General features: G+C 45.0%; 1 protein-coding gene across 1 annotated transcript in view; it reads right to left on the minus strand.

Moving 5' to 3' along the window:
* The window catches only part of CC2D1B (coiled-coil and C2 domain containing 1B), a 555,234-nt gene that overhangs the window by 230,397 nt on the left and 302,611 nt on the right, over positions 1-22,226 (minus strand). Inside the window, exon 11 of the mRNA XM_086925080.1 lies at positions 18,819-18,949. Within this exon, the coding sequence (XP_086781206.1) occupies positions 18,819-18,949 (131 nt within the window). The remainder of the gene's footprint in view (positions 1-18,818; positions 18,950-22,226) is intronic.

Below are 22,226 nucleotides of genomic sequence, written 5' to 3' on the forward strand. Positions count from 1 at the left end.
ATAACGCAGCACTCCTTTTGACTACAAAAAGTTGTTTATTCAGTTGCAAAGTCTCCAAACATACATATATATGTAAACATATATACACATATATACATATATATACACATATATATATCTCCCCAAAAGCGCCCAGGCCTCAGAGAGGCACTCCTCCAGCTGGTTTGTTTCAAAACCTTTATTTGCAGAAGGTACAGGGTTACAGCTCCCCTTTTACCAGTTCATTAGCCTGACGCTTTTCAGAGCATTCACGCTCTTTCTTCAGAAGTTGAATGTTTAACACGCATTTTTTCAGGCTCCCACTGGTCCCTGCACGCTTACGTCATTAATTCATAGGCCTCCGGTGTGCCATATTTAGTTTTGTTTAATTTGTTCAAATGCATGCTGGAACATGTAGGTATTTCCTTTTTACTTTTTCACCTTCAGTGGTTACTGCGTGTCAAAACCCTTCTTGAACCAACATTTTCACCCTCCAGTGGGATCCAGAGCTGGAATCTTGTACCATTGTTCAAGCAGCCAGCTGCGCCGTACAAGAAGGCCACCCGTTAACGCGAATTTGTGGTGAGTGTAGATGGTGCACAACACCAGTGCTACAATTAGAGTAGATTGTTGATACACGGATATAGAGTATGTGCACTCAAGAATTTTACGCATTCAGTTGCAGATACCAGGGCTGATTGACTCAACACTACAATATAACTGCACGTAGGAGGTGAAAATACAGCTACATTGCAGCGACGGTGAGTGTATGTAGAACGGAAGCAATGTTAACACTAGTTAAGATTACTCTAACGCAATGAGCATAAAACTGTCGAATAGCCACGGCATAGGGTATAATGTGATTAAGTGTAGTATACTTGATTCATGTAACACTTATGAGCAAAATGTACATTGATCAATGCAAGATAATGACTAGTTTGTAAACGACATTTTGAATGTACCATGCATAAAAAAAAACTTCTTTTTATGATTCATATGAGGGTTGATAACCGCGGATTCATTAGATGTATGGACAGTTTTATGGAGAACGTAATTTCAATTTAACTTGACGTTGTGGCAAGTGACCTAGAATTTGTAGCACATGGTGACCCAGAAAATGTATATAAAGTTTGATATAAGATTAATTTTGAATGTATACAAGTGAAGTAATATGAAATCTTTATTTGCAGAATATTTCCCCTGAGGAAGGAACAAACGTTCCGAAATGCTTTGGGCCAGCGTCTACATTTGGTTCATTAGCAACTGTGGATGTATCCAAGAAAACATAAGGATAATTAAGCACAAGACACTTGGATGAAGAAAATATTTTTGGTAAAGTAGTTGGAATACATAACATATGTGATGGTATAACAAATTAATGAAGTGTATGTATGATGAAGTAAAAATGATTTTGACTTAAGTAAATATGTTGTGAAGAGTTATATGTAAAGCATCAATATTTCGAACAAATTTGGTTCAGTTTCTAAAGATTGGTTTAAATTAATGTGAACGATTAGTTCAATAGGTACAGTGCACACTAGAGCAGGGTAACTCCGGTTCATGCATTTGTTATATTTTAGTGTGTAGCCAACACATAACTATAGTGTAGCACCCTTGTAGAAACAGAGTTTAAGATTATATAAAATTAACCAGTGAAAACTGAGTGCGCCTCTTACCCATTCTGGGCATTCGACTGGAGTAGCAACCACACCCTACTTCTGGCCCAGGAACGTGCTTGATGGCCCCCTTGGCCAAGAGGGCCGTAACTTCCTCTTGCAGAAGTCGCAAGTGATCCCCCGACACGCAGTGGTATTGCGGTGGCATGGCTGGAGGGGTCGCCTCGAAGGGTAGGGAGTACCTGTCCGATGTGACAGTGCGCCAGTGGAGGAGGTGATGGCGAACCGTGCCCCCCACTGGCGTCACATGGGCCTGAAAGCTCAGACTAGTAGGGTTTTGAGGTGGATGCTGCAGGGGTAGGTGTGGACTGACCTCGCCGTAGTCCCCGACCGCCGCCACGGCGGTTTCCACGGCCGCCACCGCACTGGAAATTAGTCTGCGGTGCGTGGCTGGCAGCACGTGTGGGTGCGCCCCTTCCTTGGCCGCGAAAGGCACCCGTTTGCTGGCGCGGGGCCGGGAGGCCCAAGAACTTGGTCATAGCTCTGGAGTCCTTAAAGCGCTCAAGCGCATGGTCTGCCTTGTCGCCAAAAAGGCGACGCCCATCAAACGGCATGTCCATGAGTGTATTCTGGACATCGGCCGAAAAGTTGGCGGACCTCAACCAGGCGTGGTGACGAATCGCCACTGTCGTTGCCATCGCTCTGCCCAGTGAGTCGGTGGTATCCAGCCCACACCGGATGGAAAAATGCGCTGCATCTCGACCCTCCGCAAGGGCTTGGGCGAGTTTAGCCTTGACCTCCGCCGGGCAGTCTGGCAGCACGTTCACGACCGTGTCCCACAGAGAGGGGGTGTAGCGGGCCAAGAGGCACGCGGTGTTGGAAGACCGCAGTCCCAAACTCAGGGAGGAGAATACCTTCTTGTCGTATTGCTCGTACCTCTTGGATTCCCGATCGGGCGGAGCCGTCGGGAATGCGGTTTGGAAGTTGGAGGCCTGGATGACCAGGCTCTCGGGGGTAGGATGGGTGGACAGGAAACAAGGGTCGCCCGGGGCCGGGCGGTGGCGTCTGGCCACGTTCCTATCTACAGGCGGACCTGTAGCGGGCCAAGTGCCCAAAAGAACGTCAGTCAAGGCCTCATTAAACGGCAGAAGAGGCTCAGCCAAGCTTGACTGCGGTTTAAGGACCTCAGAGAGGAGGTTAGTCCTCACGGCAGCGACGGGGATCTCAAGGCCCAAGGACCTGGCCGCCCGCGTCAGCACCATACTGTAGGTTGCCCCCTCCTCCGTAGCCACGGTAGGAGGTGAGACAAAACCAGTTTCTGGCGAAGTGTCCAGACCACTGGCATCCCTAAGATCACCTGTCCAGTCCTGCTGGGACTGACAATCACGTGTCAGAGGGTCCTCACACCCCTCCCAATACACCTCATCACCCATCTCCTGATAATCAGGGTTGTCAAAGGATGGGTCCAGTTCGTTGAAGTAAAAATCTCCAATCAGCATCGAATACGACGCCGGAACCGGATCAAGGGAGGGATCGGGGACGGCGTCGCCCGAAGGCGGCGCCGGAGGTGACACCCTAGGGATCGGCGCCGGTGAGGTCGTCAAGTCAACCGGCGACGACCGGGAAGCGGATCCAGCGGGGCCCTGCGACGCCTGCCGGGCGTCAGGGCCAAAGCACCCGACCCGCTGAGGCCCCCAGACGGGTCCGCTGGGCCCAAAGGCGCCGCCGAGCCCGTCGGAGGAGAGAGAGACCTCATGGCCATAAGGAAGCGCTCTAACTCCTCCGGCGTCGCATTTTGCCCAGGGACCGCAGGGTATGAAGCAGGCTGCGACGCCCACAACTCCGACGGAGCCGCGTGGGCGGTGTCACCCGAACCCCCGGCCGCGTTGCGCGAGCGTCGGGGGGAGTTGGAAGAGCAATGACGTCTCTTCGACTTCTTGTGCTTACCTGACGACTTAGAGCCTGAAGACCGATGGTGACTCCCGGAGCTATGATGGCTCCGACCCCGCGACCGGTCCCTCGACCTCCGTCCGGACCGGGACCTCTCACGGTGCAGGCTGACTGCCGGAGCTCGAGCCGCTTGCAAGACTGCTCCCGCCTAGCTTTCGACGTCAGGGATCGGCAGTCGGGGCAGGCCTTGTCGTCGTGGTCAAAGCCGAGACAGTGAAGGCACCGGCGGTGAGGGTCGGTAACCGACATCAGTCGGTCGCAGTCCTCACAGGGTTTAAATCCAGGCATCCTTACCTGCACCGTTCAGAGTCGAAAAGACTCCGAAAAATGATCAAAAGGGATCGAAAAAAGTTAGTCAAAAATTGACTAGGAGTACCACTTTTTCCGGATCTGCGCTGCTGGCGCGGAAAAAAGAATAACTGACGTCAGCGCGCGAGGGCAGCGCCTAAGTACTCCGGCGACGTCATCCCGGCGCCAACGACGCCACCGACGGAAGCGGAGCCGCAGACTACGCCTGCAGACGCGCAAGAGTACTGCTACGCAAACGTTTTCAGATCCAGACTGACACCTGGGGATATTCTAAGGTAAGGAATCTAATACTAACCTGTTTCTTTCAGATACAAGCAATGCGCAAATTAAAGGCAAACCGGTCCATATTTAAACAAACCTCTCCCAAATAATAGAACAGCAAAGGGGGGAATTCATACCACTCTCAATAGGAGTTGAAGAGCTTGCAAGCAAATATACGATACCCATTAAACCTTGGTGTGATGAAAGCTATCAAGAGATGCCTTATTTAGTGCACAATGCTCACCCCTAATCTTCATGCCTTGTTACTGGAGAGAAACACTACCTCCATAGCCTACATTATGTTAACAGCAGTTCTCTATGGCGCAAATGAGATGACAACGCCTCCTGCACACTTTTGAGACGCAACTTCAACAATTGATCCTAAACTGCATATGGCATATGTATGCAAGATGCCAATGGATTTGCGGAAGAGTGACCACTGTAGAAGATTGACAGCTGTTAAATTAACAATGCCCCATAAGCTCTGGCAGTTTTGTACCCATTTACACTTTTACCCTCACATCATCTTGGCCAATCTCCCTGTTATCCCAACAAGTTTTCTATTCACTACACATTTCCCTCCCTTCCCCACTTCATGATTTCTTATACAACTTTCAAGCTATTGATGAAGTTCAGCACTGAGGAAGGCTAGATGGGGAGCATCAAAGGTGTTTTTCTAATGAGGACTACCGGTAGAGATAAGAAAGGGGACTCACAAGGTCTGAAAGCAACAAACAATATTAGCATACAGCAAATTTGTTATGATGTATATTTTGTAGCTGTTGCTACATAAGATCATTTTGCTGCCTGTCTTTTTTTTTATTCAATAAAAGATGAAGTAAAGAAGGAGCCTGAAGCTTGCAGACACTGTCAGTAGACATAAACACAACTAAACACACACCTTTTCAGGTTGCCAGTTGAAGGTCACTAATGGGCAAAAAGTTCTTATGGACCAGAATTATAAAGAGCACAACAGGGACCCAGGAAGGTTGTAGTCTGCAAACAGGAGTAAAAACATTCAATAAACCCTGTATGTTTACCACAACACTTTGTAAGAGAAAACAACATGAATTAAATTCCTTTATGTACTAGCCTTACCATGTAGGATCTAACATTTCACTTGATTATCCCAAATGATCAAGTGGGAGTAAAATAAAAACACATCATCTAACACACAAGAAAGCGCATTGCTATCCTTCCCTATGGTCCATTGGCAAAACCTCAGCCACTTGCTCCGTAGTTTGACTGTGATACGATTTATTCTGGCAGCTATACAATAGGTAGGTTATCTTAAAATCCCAGTTGGAGATAGGTTGCAAGTGACCGAATGATCAAGGGAAATAAATGCTTTACTTACATGTAACTGCAGTTATCCAGTATTGGTATCTTTCATAGATTCACATGCCTGAATCATTCCCCGGCGTCGGGATGGGAGTCCCCGGTACATAAATAAAGTAATGTCCCATTAGACAAATAGAGTAATAAGCCAAAGGCCTCACATTAGTAACATGTCCATGTCCTTTTGTAAAAAGGACCAATCTCTAGAGAAGAGCCAATCAGTTATCACCACCCTCTAGAACCTTCCTGGAAGGAGCTCTAGTCCCTCAGATTTTCGTACTCACAGGGCTAAGTAGGTGTATCACTAAGAGAACTAGATGAGCCCTTCCAGGGGAGGTGGGTGGGTTGCATGTGAATCTATGAAAGATACCAATACTGGATAACTGCAGTTACAGGTAAGTAACGCATTTCTTATCCAGTATTAGGGTATCTTTCATAGATTCACATGCCTGAATCAGAGTAGTAAGCAATGATAAGCGCATTTCAATGGTACAGCAGATACAAATTCACCAGATAATAACATATGAACATAACACATAGAAAGTACCAAACTGTAATCAAAGAAAACATTAAGGAACACAATAGAGAAATGTGCGTATACAAGAAAGGATGGCGGGATGAAAGAAGGCTCACCTCTATCGAAATAGATGACGAAGTACTGCCTGTCCCCCTGCCGCATCCTTCATGAGTTCTGTATCCAAGCAGTAATGCTTGGTGAATGTATGCGACGTCTTCTAAGTTGCTGCTCTGCAAATGTCTGTAATAGGCACACCTGCTTAGAGTTCCATGGAGGTAGTCATCGCCCGAGTGGAGTGGGCTCGGGCCTTGGAATGTAGGCGTTGCCCCGCTTGCTGGTGACAGAACGTAATAGCTGCAGAGATCCAGCGAGAGATACTTTGTTTAGTGAGTGGAAGACCTTTTCTAGGTTGACTGTAAGCCACAAAGAGTTGGTTGGACTTGCGGAAGGTCTTTGTCTTGTCAATGTAAAACTTTAGGCAGCGTTTAAGATCCAGAGAATGCAGAGTTCTTTTATTGTGTGAGGATTTGGAAAGAAGGAACGTAAAACTATAGGTTCATTGAGATGGAAGTCTGACGGGACCTTTGGAACAAACATAGGATTTGTTCGCAGTATAACCCTGTCATGTTTGAACTGAAGAAAAGGGTCTTGAATTGAAAATGCCTGGAGCTCACTCACTCGCCTCGCTGAGGTAAGGGCCAGAAGAAGTGCCGTTTTCCAGGAAAGATACTTAAGATCAGCTCTGTGCATTGGCTCAAAAGGATGTTTCATGAGCTGAGCAAGAACTGTGTTGAGATGCCAAGTGGGAGGTAACGTTTTAACAGGAGGAAAAGTCCTGAACATGCCTTTAAGAAACTGTTAGACCAAAAAGAAGAGCCAGCATAAGATCTTCTGAAATGGGATATTGCAGCCAAGTGAACTTTAATTGAAGCGTGAGCAAGACCGGAGTTCGCCAGATGGAGAAGGTAAGGCAATATTTGAACTGGAGAAGATGAAAGAGGGTGTATCTTCTGTGACTTGCACCAGATGCGGAACCTTTTCCATTTTAAGGAGTATGTTTGTTAGTACTGTCCACTCGAGCCCGAGCCAGAACTGCTCTACGATCCGGCAGAATGTATAGGTGCTGGAATTCTCTGAACTCAGGAGCCAAGCAGATAATTTGAGAGATGCCGGATCCGGATGCTGGTGGTTCATTGTGAGAAGAGAATCAAACGGTTTCAACTGGATCGGTGGTTCCAGGGAGAGAAGGTGAAGCTCTGTGAACCAATGCTGGTGTGGCCAAGCTGGGGCTATCAGAATGAGTGTGCAAGTCTCCGCTTTCAATTTCCTGAGAACTCTGGGAATCAGAGGAAACGGTGGAAAAGCTTATGCAAAGACGTAGCACCATGCGATCGAAAATGCATTACCTAGAGATCCCTTCTGGGGACGCCAGCTTGCGAAGTGTTGGCATTTGGTGTTCTGACTTGTAGCAAACAGGTTCAGGAGAGGGGTGCCCCATTGAGAGAATCTGCGGTTGAGAGTCAGCTGATTCAATTCCCACTCCTGTTGTCTGCTCAGAAAATCGGCCAGAACATTGTCCGTTCCTGGGACATACTCTGCCCGAAGAGAAATGTTGTGAAGGAGCAACCAGTTCCTAATTTTTTGCAACTCGTGGGAGAGTGTTAGAGCGCGAGTTCCATCTTGCTTGTTTAGATAGTGCATCGTCGTGGTATTGTCCGTACGCATGAGCACTAGAGAATTCCGGATTCTTTGTAGGAATGCCAGAAGAGCGAGATAGACACCTCGCAGTTCGAGGAGATTGATGTGGAGTTGTCTTTCGGACTGGGACCATTTCCCACTGTGGAGGAAAGCTCCCCAACCTTCCAGTGACGCATCTGTTCTGAAGATATGCGGCGAAGCTGGAAGCAAGAAAGGCAAGCATTGAGAAAGGTTCTGAGGGCAAATCCACCACCTTCAAGCCTTGACCATTGGAGGGGTCACTCGGATGATATTGTCAAATGAACCTGTACATTGGACCCATCGAGCCGAGAGCGCCTCCTGAAGAGGGCACAAGTGAAGACAACAGTGTGGAACTAGCAGAATACATGAAGACATCATCCCGAGCAGGGATTTGAAAAGGCGCACTGTTAAAGACTTCTTGGAACTTATGCGAATTGCCAATGAAAGAAGCCTTATGCGAATTGCCAATGAAAGAAGCCTATCTTTGCGCTCTTGTGACGGAAACGCCTTCTGCTGGGTCGTGTCGAGAGTAGCACCCAGGAAAGGTATACGCTGGGAAGGCTGGAGGACAGACTTGTCCCAATTGAGAGTGAGACCCACGCGATCGAAAAGCTGTAGACAGGCGTCAGAAGACCTGGACGCGCATTCTAGAGATGGTGCTTTGACCAGCCAATCGTCCAGATATGGAAAGACCTGACGGTGTTGTTGCCTGAGATATGCGGCTACTGGAGATAGGCATTTTGGAAAAATGTGTGGTGCCGATTTGAGTCCGAACGGTAGGACACAGAATTGGAAGTGTTTGCCCGCTACTGCAAACCTCAAAAATTTCTTGTGATTCTGGTGGATAGCGATGTGAAAATAGGCATCCTGAAATCCAGGGATACCATGTAATCCTTCGCATTGAGAAGTTGTAGTACTTCCTGGATGGTAACCATACGAAACGACTCCTTTTTAAAGACTTTGTTGAGGTTTCTCAGGTCCAAAATCGGTCTCCATTTTTTCTCCTTTTTGCGTACTAGGAAAAAACGGGAGTAAAATACTTCCCCCCGTTGAAAGAGAGGACCCCTTTCTATAGCTCCCTTCTAGAGCATAATTAAAATCTCCCGGAGTAGAATACGTAGATTTTTGTGAAGCATAGGTCATGGAGGAGTTCGGGGAGGAATTTGAGTGAACTCCAGTGAATGACCGAATTGAACTAATTGCAGAACCCAACGGTCCGTTGTGATTTGTTTCCAATTTTTTAGGAAATGGGAAATTATTCCTACAACTGTTGAGGGCGGAGATGAACTGGAGACTGGTGGTAGTGAAAGGTCATTGTCATCGAGCGGCGCCCTTCTGCTGACCACCTTTGCCACAAAAGGAGGACTTACTATAGGATGACTGTTGCAGCGGACGCAGTTGGTATTGTGGTCAATACTGTTGACCAGAAGGGTAAGAAGATCGGTTTTGGTAATCACCTCTTGTAGAGGATTGCCCTCATCCTCTTGAGCCACGAAAAGGCAGATTCTTGTACTGTAGGGTACCCAAAGCTCTGGCCGTGTCTGTATCCTTTTTTATACCTTGGAGAGCTACGTCAATGTGTGATCCGAAAAGAAGCTGGCCATCGTAGGGCATGAAAAAACTACCGTAGATTGGGGGTCTGTAGGGATATTTATAGACCACTCAGTGTGCGTTCCCCTCAATAAACACAACACAAAATAGCACAACTGTGTTCTCAAACATATGTGTGTAACAAATGTGCTGAGTTGACTCTCTCATAACCGATGTGATGCTACAAACATGACTGGGGGAGACATCCCTTAAGGATAGGAACCCTCACTCACCCAAGGGTGACATGCTTCATCATATGGGTCCTCCTTACCAGTGTAGAAATCCTAGTCAACACTGGGAGCTACTACTCCGGTGTTTAAGGGAGGAGCTCAGAGATGTTTTTTTGGACAAAGGGATGGTAATCCCATATGTGAGAGAATAGGTGTAGTGAGGTATGCAGCGCTGTGTGAAGAATAAGTGAGTGAATATTACAACTATCTAAGTGGATACACTATAGTCCTTTATTATTGTGTTCCGCTTGACAGGGTTAAAAAGTAACAGCACAGTGGTATGGAAATAGAACCACTGTCACTTGATGGTCAACATGTTTCAGCCTATCGATCCAAGAGGTATCATCAGCTTTCTTCAGGACCAGATGGAAAAAGTGTGAAACTGCTGCTGCAATAATATGAGATAACAAAATACAGAATAAAGTGAATTTGTATACTCCACCGGTATTCCTGTCTTATTTTAGTTGATCAGGTCATACCCAGGTATCTAAAAAGACAAGTAGCAAAACAAGGGGAAACAAGAGAAAGAAAAAACATATACACATTGTTTAGATTACATATGTATTAAATCAACAATCTAAGGTGATATGTCATTGATTTACTGGTGTATTAATTATGTACACTCAATTGGACTTACCCTCACTAGTAGGAAAATCCTGCCTCACCTCTACCTGGCTGGCTGCTCTGAAAGGAGGCCCCGCGCTATGGGGAGGAAAATGTAGATATGATATATATATATATGTATATGTAAAGATCTACAGGTGTCTAGAAAAGTACACCTTACAAGAACTTCCAAAACTCAGCTCTACAGTGAAGAGAAAGGTCACAAAGTTACTCTAAAAGCGCTGGGTACTATCCCATAATGTATATTACAATTATGAGGGATTCAGTTTAGAATTTAGAGGCTAAGAAGAATGTAGTTAGCTATATCAAATGATTTTACCCAAGTGACAAAGCCCTTACTGCCCTTACAAAGGTTGGTGCAACAAAGATTAGCGCTACAGCAGTTTTACCTGTCCGTCGGTACCTCGTTGCTCGGTAGAGCTAGCCCCGGAAGGTACCGATCGGCAGGAAGACTCGATGTATAAATAGCGCATTGGTGATGGTTAGTACCTGTGAAAACGGGGTCCTGCCCTCTAAAAGCCGTCTTCTGTATTGCCTGAATCCGACCTGCGCAGGCGCGGAGGACGAGTGTTACGGTCCCGCGCATGCGCATTGAGGGAAGGCGGACTCTGGTATCCTGTGCCTCATGCACAGGCGTCGAGGAGCGCTAGTAATACACTCGCGCATGCGCGGTGTGTCTAAAACGCGAGAGCGACGTAATTTAGGCAGTATTCCTGCTCTACCCTAGTCTAAAGTTCTACTAGACATAGCATATAAAAACGAAGGGCCATGGCAGGGAGAACTGGAGAAATCCCAAGCTGGGAAGGGTCTATAGCTGTTGGAACACGGAATTAATACTATGTAAAAGTAACCCTCCAGCCTTTTGTATAGTCAACTACAGATGCAGCATGGTGTATAGTGTGTAATACTCTGATGTGTATAATGATAGTTAATCCAGTGTTGATCAAAATTAAGTTGTCACACGTCAAACCTGTTGGGTAAAACATTAACCCATTTGGTGTATGAGTTGTCAAAAGGGATATAAGCTACAAAACTCGGTGAACCACGACGGGTAGACTCTACCGTTTAAAGAGTGAGTTTGATGTATCTACGTGATATTGTATCGATGTTGCCAAAGAAAGTCTACGGGTAGTATACAGATCTCTCTCAATTGGATAGATCCACCTCATTAATGTAGTTAGAGGATAACTAAAGCATCCAACCATACATGTCCTTATAAAGCCACCCATGGTATATCATCATTCAGACCTAGGGTGTCTGTTTTTAATTTATACACCCACTGTTGCTCTCTGCGAAGTAAGAATTTTGTGAGGTCTGTCAAATGTGGGGGTATCCAAGGCTTATCCAAAACCACCCAATGTAAATCAGTGTCCTGATGTCCTTTATCAATGAAATGGTTGGTCAGTTTAGTTGACCGTTTTCCGCATCTAATAGTGCTTTTGTGCTCTTGGATGCGAATCTTGATCCTCCTAGTGGTCATACCCACATAACGGAGTAAGCAGGGGCACCAAACCAGGTAAATTAAACGATCGCTGTTGCAATTCGTGTGTTTTTGTATTTTCCAAGGTCTTGATGTACCTATGTCAATTTCTAGTGTTCTTTCTGTCTGTGGACACACTGAGCAAGTACCACATGGGAAATGACCAACTACAGGTGATAAATTCCAGAGTGTGGTTTGTGACTGATTGGGCTTAGTACTGTACGGACGAGTATGAACTAATTTATCACGAAGATTGGGGCTGCGTTTGTAAGCAAACAGAGGACGTGGAAGTGTATTGTTGGCCAGATTTAAGATACCCCAATGTTTATTGATGCTCTTCTTTACTGAGTTGGAGAAGCTAGAAAAGGTGTTGACAAACGTAATTTGCTTGTTTGTTTCCTTGGGAGCACTCCTCTCTAACAACGCATCTATGTTATTGTTAGCTGCTCTTTTCTTTGAGTTTCGAATCAAATGTGTGGGGTATTTCTTTTCTTTTAGATCGAGTGTCAATGCCCTTGCATGCTTCTCGTATTCAGCCAGTTCGGTGCAATTACGTCTTATACGTAAAAACTGCCCGAATGGCAAATTTTCACGAAGAGCTCGTGGGTGGTAACTTTGGAAGGGTAAGAGAGAGTTGCATGAGGTGGGTTTTCTGTACAACTCTGTCACCAGGACGCCGTTACTCGGTTTAATCAGCAAATCTAGAAATGGAAGACTAGATCTTGAACATTCCAATGTGAATCTTAGAAAGTCATCCTGCTGATTTAGCCATTCATGAAATAATTTGAGTGTGTCTTCATTACCTCGCCAGATGACAAAAATGTCATCTATGTACCTTTTCCAGGTACATAGATGATTAACAAATGGATTGTTTGGTGTTAGTACGGTCTCTTGCTCAACTTTGTGGACATATAGGTTGGCCAGACTGGGGGCACAAACACTCCCCATACAAGTACCAGATATCTGTAGGTACAACTGGTGTTCAAACTTAAAAAAAGTTTTCTTTGAGCACCTTCCTGGCACAGAACATTACAAAGTCTATAGGTGTTATGCTATCCCAAACCAGGTTTTGCAGCATCGATTTGATAGTGGTTAAAGTCTGTTCTTGTGGGATGCATGTATACAGAGATTCCACATCAAAAGACACTAGCCAATCTTTTTCCACATCAAATGGAAGCTCTTGAATCTCTGTGAGGAAATGCTTGGTGTCTTGAATGAAAGTAGGCATCAATGATACCAATGGTCGAAGGAATGAGTCTACAAACGTAGAGAGCGGTTCGAGTACCGATCCGATACCCGAAACAATCGGTCGTCCTGGTGGCGGTCTAGTGGCTTTATGTATTTTTGGCAGTACGTAAAAGTACGGGGTGATAGGAGTCCTGACAGTTAAGTACTGTGCCTCATGTTCTGTGATCCATTTGTTCTCCTTAGCCTCTTCCACTTTGATGGTAATCTCGTTGGTCAATCGTTTTGATGGATCCATGGTTAGCTTTTGATATGATTTAGGATCGTTAAGTTGACGTAAACATTCTTCTCTGTACGTTTCTTTATTCAAGAGAACTACCGCGCCACCCTTGTCCGCGGGTTTTATGACAAGGTCTTGGTTGTTGGCCAAATTGTTGAGGGCAGCTTTCTTCATCCTGGAAAGATTCTGAAACTGATTCTGATTACTGGTCTTAATAGTATCGAAATCATAAAGTACCGCCTCTTCAAAGGCCACAATCCGTGCTGGAATCAGATGCATCGGTGGATTGAAGGTTGATTTTGGGCGTAGTCCAGTGTTAGAATTGTTAGTGTCTCCTAGTTCTTTATCCTTGAAAAAGGCATTGAGTCGTATTTTCCTAAAGAAGGACGCTAGTTCTTGACATGTTTGAAAAGCGTCTCCTTTGAATGTTGGTACAAAACCCAACCCTTTCTTTAGGATTTGCAACTCTACATCGTTTGGCTCACATGAGCTCAGATTAACAATTATTTGTTCGTGCCGCTCGTCGATGCTGTTCCTGACGATTGAGCTGTCATCGTTGTGGACACTGGTGAGTTCCAATTCACTCTGTTTCTTTGTCCTCTTCTTCTGCCTCTTTGATTGTTGGGACCAAACACTAAAAAAGGTTGCGGTGGCATCATTTGACTGTAAGGGGGATAAGGAATGAACTGGGTTTGTGGATGATTACCAGGTGGAAAACCAAATGGTGGAGGTTGCCACCAAGGATTATATCCTTGTCCAAAGTTGTTACCTCTTCTAGAGCCTCTTCCTCTTCCTCGACGATTGGATGGTCTGCCAGTTTGGGCTCCATAGGTCGTGTTATCATCCATAGTCTGGTCATCTTCACTGGATGACGTTGAGTAGTTAGACCTCTGTCTGCCTCCTCTATGATTAAATTGCGGTGGGACATAATCATCGCTGGTGTAAGGATATATTTTATCCATCGCGAATTTGTCCAGATCCTTTTTAAATTTCGCAATTGTTGTGGCTAGGATGGAGTCTCTAAATTCCCCATTGTCTTTGTTGGTGTCTTCAATTTGTTTTTTACAAGTTTCCTCAGCTTGTTTTTTGTCTGCTTGTTTTTTATAAACTAGACTCACATTGGCTTGTTTGATGCTTGCCTCAAGTGTTTGGATTTCAACAAGGATTAGATCTGCTGCTTTCTTTGCAGTCGTTATAATCAATATTAACCAGTCTCTAGTGCATTTCCATGCAATGAGAGACCAGTCACGTAGAAAGGTTTTATCATTTAGGAAGATGGTGCACAGTTGGCCCTAAAATATTCAATCATGATTAGCCCATGTACTTCAGTCCTAGAGTGAGATTTCTTTAGAAGAGTCTATTTAGTCCAGTCATCATTGACTTTAGAAACTGTAGTTGGAGTGATGTCTAAGATACTGGGGGTGCTAAGTATCTCTCGTGTCATTTCCTCATCAAAGGACAAATCCAGTCTCTCTGCCATATCTAGACTTCAGTGCTAAGTACCAGTGCTGAGCCCGAAGAGACAGTGAAACACCTCTCCTGAACTGAGTGCAAAGAGAAGGAAGTATTCGATCAGAATAGTGACCAAATGATAGTGATAAAGACCCACGACCGGAGGCCGTACTAAGTTATGACAAAACTACCGTAGATTGGGGTTCTGTAGGGATATTTATAGACCACTCAGTGTGCGTTCCCCACAATAAACACAACACAAAATAGCACAACTGTGGTCTCAAACATATGTGTGTAACAAATGTGCTGAGTTGACTCTCTCATAACCGAAGTGATGTAGGGCATGTCCAAAATATTTGTTTGCACTTCTGGTCGGAATGAAGTTGCCTTCAAACAACCCTGGCGTCATAATACAGCTGCGCCAGCCAGTTGCGAAATCCAGTAGAGGAGATATCCATTGTGCAATCTATTATCTCGGATGCAGAGCTTTCACCCTCAAGCAAGATCTTTTTTGCTTCTTCTTTCGACTCATCTGGCAAGGCCGCAAGATAATGAGCAATGTCAGCCCACAACAGTCTGTTATAACGCCCTAACAGTGCCAAGGAATTGGATGCACGCACTGTTCAAGCCGACATTGATGAGAAACGCTTTCCAATGTTATCAAGCTTTCGAACCTCCTTGTCCGGAGGGGCGGATAGTGGGGCAGAAGGATTTTTTGATTTTTGAGCAGCCTGCGTGATGACAAAGTCTGGTTTGGGATGTCCGGTCAGGCAAGCTGCAGCAGTATCTGAAGTTCAGTATTTCTTATCCAGACAAGGCAATACTGGGAGCACAGAGACAGGGTTATGCATTATTTTCACACCTTGATCCCATTTGTATTCTATAATGGGTATAGATCTGACCGATTTCTTAAAAGGCTCCTTCAGATCGTATAGGAAGAAATCTTGCTGGTGTAATGGCATAGGTATTTTGAAACGTTGCGCCTCTCTTTTCACTATGTTCTGAAATCCTCCAATCTCTTCAGGAGGCGAGTCAGCTTGCGTAGGCACGGGAGTAGCAGGACAGGGTATGACATAGTTGTTCCACTCATCATGAGTAGACTGGGAATCATGAAGTTCCCCTTCTTCATGTGGATCCTCCTCCTCATCGTTTGTGGAAGACGGAAGTGGTGGAATGACAGACCCCGGCTGTAGATTCAAGGGTGGAAGCTGTGGTCTTGGCGGTGGAGATACAGCTGGAAGTAAAGACTTGGCAGAAGTAGGGAATCTCTGCTTACAGTCCGTAATGAGGAACTGTAGGTCGAAACCAAAGATGCTGGTAGGCAAACCATGGGAGGCGGAGGCGGATGGTATTCTTCTGGATAAACATTCTGATCCTCCTGATCTTGGTCCTCATAATCCGAACTGTCCTGATGATTCACTTTAAGTTCAGATGGGCTTGTCACTGTTCGAAACATACTGCCCTCGTCAGAATCCTCTTTCGTCCAAGAGGTGAGCAGGAGGCAATGGTTGGACCCTACTAGGAGAAGTCATGACCGGCGTCAACGTGCGTTTCGTTATCTTGAGATGGACGTATGTACTTTTCAGATTGGAATAGGTCATCGACGGTGTACTCGTCGACAGTGAAGCGCCGACGGGCACCATGGTCGATGGAGTTCCCGTTGACGGAACCGTCATCGAAGATGCTGTCGCCGTCGATGGAGATCTAGTCGACAGTGTTGTCGTCGTCGACTGAGTTTTCGTCGATGATGAAGTGGATGTCGACGGGACAGTCTTCGTCGTCGAGGCCGTCGTCGACACTGTCGTCGGCGATCGTAGCGTCGACGGTTGTTTGGACGTCGACTTCTTTATCTTTATCATCGGTGAGAAAGACCTACCGGCCGTCGACGATGGAGTCGTCGTCGACGTAGATAGTGAAGAAGAGGCGACAGAAGTGGAAACAGTCATCGTCGACGAGGTCACACACAAGGCCGTAGACGTAGATTTTCTCGTCGTTGAGGCCATTGCCGACGGAGTGAAAGAAGGCTTCTTAACGGTGTGAACAATCTCCTGAGGAGAAACCTTTGGTGGTAGAGCCTTGGGATGTACCTTTGAAGACTTTTTATATGTGTCTTCTTCTGAGGTGGCTGCAACGAAGGGCCTGGAGAAGCCACTCATGGTCTTTTTTTAAAGCACTTGGAGGATATAGAAGAGCCCTCACTCTCCTCAGAAGACTCTAGTTGGTCTTTGTCTTTAAGCCTCTGCCGCCAAATCAAGAGGCGCCTCTCCCGATCTTTGAGGGTCTTTGAAGAAAAGGTACGGCATACCTTGCAGTCCTTTGCAGAATGATCAGGTAAAGGCAGTAGAGACAATCTTTGTGCTGGTCATCCACATGAAGCCTCTTTTTACCACAGGAACCACAAGGCCTAAAAAGGCCTTTCTTAGGTGTATCCGCTATCAAGAACTGAAGAACTTCACTCAGAAGATGGAAATATGTGAGAAGAAACACTGGAAATCCAGAAATGAAAACTGAGCAGAGCTCAGAGTAGACTCCCTTAGCGATGTGCGGTAGAAAATCTGAGGGACTAGAGTTCCTTCCAGGAAGGTTCTAGAGGTTGGTGATAGCGGATTGGCTCTTCTCTAGAGATGGTCCTTTTTACAAAAGGACATGGATATGTTACTAATGTGAGGCCTTTGGCCTATTACTCTATATGTCTAATGTGACATTACTTTATTTATGTACCGGCGATTCCCATCCCGGGGAATGATTCAGGCATGTGAATCTTTGAAAGATATCCTACTACTGGATAACGAGGCAGTATCAGCTCATTTCCAGTGAAAAATGGTTTATTCATTCCATTCCACGAGATAGAAAATGTGTTTGTGAGGTCCTTTTAACTATGCAATGAATCTGAAAAGCAGAAACGAAAGGGTAGAAAAGCATAAAAGGGTCAACCATTACCAGTAAAGAAAAGAAACCATCAGGTACAGCAATCCTTTGCCTATCCAGGAAGTGAAGAAATCACCTGTGTAGTTGTGTCAGGAAGCAAGTGGTTCGACTCCCTCAAAATACTCACCATAAAGGAAATTACTGCATTGCTCTGCTCCTACTAGTGTGAAGCAAAGTCACTCTGCTCAAGAAATCCTCTGGGGGATTGAGAAATCTAGGCAGATGAACTGCCAAAAGATACACCTTGAGGTAGTGCCTCTCTATAAAAAAAATAATGGATAGATAGCACAGATAATAGGAGAGGTGGTTGTCATCCTGCATTGTCATATAAAAAACGTGGGGTTATGAGAATCAACCATCTGTTGCCTTGCAAGGAGGACAGGAAACATTATGTGGTCGGAAAACTCTAACTCCATCATACTGATGTGGAGAAAGTAGTCTTCAGTGGGCTAAAGGTCATGAATCCAAGCTTGACTGCCAACTGATGATAGGAAGGAGTAAAAAGGAGATGGACTCAAGCCCGCCAGGAGAAACTGTCAGAGTTCTCAGGAGGCAAGGCCAAGAGAGTACAAACATCTGATCCTAGCAAAGGGTCAAATGCTTCTGAATTTGGCACATCTCCGAGCAGCAAATTTTTGAGCAAATGTTAACTTTGAAGGACATGTGACTCAGGGCCCCCTGAAACCACCAGGGATTCCAAAATGTTGGTGTGCAAGTTAAGCCAGGGTCAAGGTATTTAAGATGTTTATTTGCGTGTAACTACCCTGGTCAGTACTTGCACACTAGTGAAGCCTATTCAAAAGCACCCGGCCAGACAGTGTGATGCAAATACATAGTAAGTTAACAGTGGCCATGCTTTGTAAGCACTGCTTGCACAGATCTGCTTTGGAGAAATAACCTTGACATGAACTGCAAAATATGAAGCTAGTCATCAACAGCAAGTGAAGAAAAAGAGAGGTGATGCAGAAAAGGTAGAGTTATGAGAGGTAGAACTGCCAGCTAGGAAACCACGTATGACAGTCCTGATCAGGGGAAAAAAGAAACTGAGGTAAGAGATGATGAAATTAAAAGAAAGCAATTATGTTCCAGTGCCACAACTCAGAACTACAGACACCCCATGAATCTTGTGGTAGCAGCAACAGGAAGTACCAGTAAGTAAGACACCTCAATGATAGGGGTGCTGAAAGGAATAACAATCTAAACAACAATGCTAAAAATGCTACCAAAGTACTTGAATGTCCCAAAGAAAGGCAGATGTCTGGCACCGGATCCCGCACTTGCCCTGGATCCGAAAGCGCTTAAACATTTTCCAAACATAACAAAACATACTATTGTAAGATGTATAGTAGTGGCAACCAACCTTGGCTATTCTCTCATGCATTCTGGCTTTCCTTTCATCTCCACTCGCCTTTGCCTGTTCTGCTGCAGATTTGTACCTTTCCATTCTTTGCTGCAGTGCTTCCTGTACAGTGGTTGGCTGTTGAGGAACTCCTGTGACCAATTTTAGACACAATAAAAAAGAAAAAACTATTCAAATTAAGACTTAGAAAACATCCCACCTCTAGAGTTAGCAATCCTCATAATAGTTACAAACAGAAAAAGTTTGAGGTCTCCTCTTTTGCTTGAGACCTCCGAGATTCCTCAGTTGTTCTGACTGCTTTGTTGAAAATGAATTATGTCACACAGGAGGATAGTTCAACACGTGTTTCTCAACTAATCAGGTTGCTTCATCAGGGCCAAAGAATAATTAATTGATGATATTATTTGTCATTATAGTTACCACAACACAGAGGAACAATTTACATGGTTATAAAAATGGCATTATACTATATTGCGATCAAGAAGGCTGTCCTGCATAACCTATGCACATTGGTGTATGTTGTTTTTTCCTAAAGAATGCTGTACCTCACTACTAATAGCGCAGATTCGTTTTTTCCCGTCCAGACCCAATGCTGGTGAGGGCTAGCAGTGCTAGACAGAAGCATGTCAGCAATCATATTGTCATGTTGCTAAAAGTATACTGGGCAACAGTGGCTGAGTTTTGCAGACTTCTGTGGCTGTATTAGCTTTTAGAATTAATAAAGCTGCGGTGAGAAGTAGAAATGGAGAAGGGACAGCAAGACTATTCGCCCATTGGTCAATGGACACTTATATTACATGAGTTCCAGGTGCTATGTATAAGACCATAACGCATGCTTACACAACCTATATAGGATTGGCAGGGTTTTCCATGTTTTTGGCTAGGTAAATGGCAGGGATAAATTCCTACTAGGAGAAAATGTAAGAAAAAAGGTAAAAGAGAACTAGGGGACATAGACAACCCAGGCTGGATGGACGCGCTTGCATCGGCCAGGGAAGCGGCGATCCAGTCTCGCCTAAAGCTAGTACAACTCAATTTGCTGCACCGGGTATACTATTCCACGCTCCACAAACTGGGACATACAATCGATTCCCTTTGCCTGAGGGGATCTGGACAAACTGGGACATACATTCATATACTATGGGAGTGCCCAAAGATACAGGCCTATTGGGAGGAGGTAATGCTTGAGATCACAGAAGTAGGTGGGGCAGAGATCCAGATAGACCCTAAGTGCTGCCTCTTGAATATATGGCGACCCACAGACCTAAACACAGCGATGAAAACCTGGGCAACACTGGGAATGGCGACAGCAAAATGTAATATAGCTAGGAAGTGGGGGGCGGGGACGGTGCCCACACTGTCACACTGGGAACAGGATATGGTCACGGCTATGGTAGCCGAAAAGGCAGCCTACACCCATCGGGGATGCCCCAGGAAATGGTCAAAAATATGGGGGAAATGGAATATCTACAGAGGGAATATTTGTGAACCGCCAGACGAGGCTTTAACCCCAGAGGGTAGTCCATGAGGGTATAGCGAGATATCTCCATGTCCGGGCTTGAAATTGGGGTGAAGGGTAGGGAGGGAAGGATGGAAGGAGTTGGGGTTTCGGAAGCCGGGATTTGAACAATATTGAATGACTTTGTACTGTACACGGTGTCTTAAAAATGTATTCTGTCAAGCTGCATTCTACTTAATCTTGCAATAGACATGACTGTAGTTAATGGATGTATGTAAAATCTTGGAACTGAAATGTAAAATAAAAAATGTTTAAAAAATAAAAATAAAATAAAAGGTAAAAGAGGAGAAGGACCAGCATGTTGGAATGAAGAACGTTACAGCACCTGAAGTAAAACATTGATGAGAAGCACACTGAGCATTTGGAGGAATAATATTTCCATTTGATATCGAGGTGCATTGTCTTCTTCAGAGAACTTCAAAGAAACACTCATATTGTTCTTCAGTAACATTACATTAATCAAAACGATCTATTCAGGACATAATTTATATTGATGATCTGTATCTCGTGTACGGGCATATGCAGACTGTAAAGAAGGATAAGGAGGACAGAATAGGCATACCACATTCTAGACGAAGAACACATTTGCATTATATTGACCTTGAACAAAAAGCGTTTAACATCTGCCTCGTTACAACCTTCTTTTAGTTGTGCGGTACTTCTTAAAAGTAAATCCCTGCAACATTTACCACATTTCTTAGAATTCTGAAGAACAGATATTTGACTAATTGTCAAAACCATTTTATAAACCATCTACCTACATACCCTTTTATACAGGACCAAAATGTGGAAAAGGCTTCAGCAATGCCAGTATGCAATGTATAACTTACCCAAGACCTCAATAAGTTTTTTTGGGTCTAGGGAAGCATCAGCGATAGAAGCGTGTTTGAATCTTGGTATCCGGCTCCAATGTTCTCTCTTGGCTGAGATTACTCAGAATGGTGATTCCAATTTCAATTTAACTCAACAGAAAGTGTGCAGGAATACAGTACGCTGGCACAGTGACCACTGCCCGCCAGCCAGCCGTAGACCCATCTCACTCAGCCTCACCTCTTCAAATGTGAGCAGCATCACCAGAAGCCCTGCAGAACATTCTCATCGTTTGGGCTTCCCGCCATGGCCCCCACACTGGCAGGCAGTCCCGCTCCCTGTTCTGTCCAGGCTTCAGGTCCAGTCCTGGACATTGGCAGCTGCACCAAACACTAAAGGCAGCAGCCATGTTCCACATTGATTGTGGCAGCTTCCAGCATCTGAGGCCTCGGATATCCACAATCTGTAGGCCTTAATTGGCCGGGTCCCCACGATGCATGTATGCAGTCCCCATGATGCATGTATGCAGCCCCCAGCAACTATCCGAATTCAGCAATAGGCACAGAAGGGCCTCAGCAATTGCATCGGGCGACCAGAGGGCTTCGGGACCTGCAGCAGGATCTATGTAAATGGTCCGGAGGACGGAGCTCACTAAGGTACCACTTGTCCCAAAGCCATCTTGGTCCCGTCCCAGTCTGCCTTGATCCGACTAAAATAAAAGGCTATTTTAGGTGTTACCTCTAAAGGGCTCTTTCTTTTTCATGGTCTGCCCGGATGAGATGTAGACTAGACATTTTTCTTAGTCTCCACAAAGTGCTTCCTTCTGAAATGGTTGCATTCCATTCTACAATTCGGACAAGTAGAGAAAAAATGGTTGCTTTCCTGGAAACCCAGTCTTCCTTGAGGGAAATCTTCACTGAAATCATAAGAACTGAATAGGCCACCCTATGTGGGGGATCCAGGAGCACTTTGGCAAAGAAAATGCACTTTTTATTATTAAAAAAAATAAAAAATAAAAATAAAACAAGTCTTATTTTTTAATATGAATGAAATAATTTAGTAGCCTATTAAAAAGACTA

Source organism: Lissotriton vulgaris, chromosome 1_1 (assembly GCF_964263255.1).
Source record: "Lissotriton vulgaris chromosome 1_1, aLisVul1.2, whole genome shotgun sequence".
Lineage (NCBI taxonomy): Eukaryota > Metazoa > Chordata > Amphibia > Caudata > Salamandridae > Lissotriton > Lissotriton vulgaris.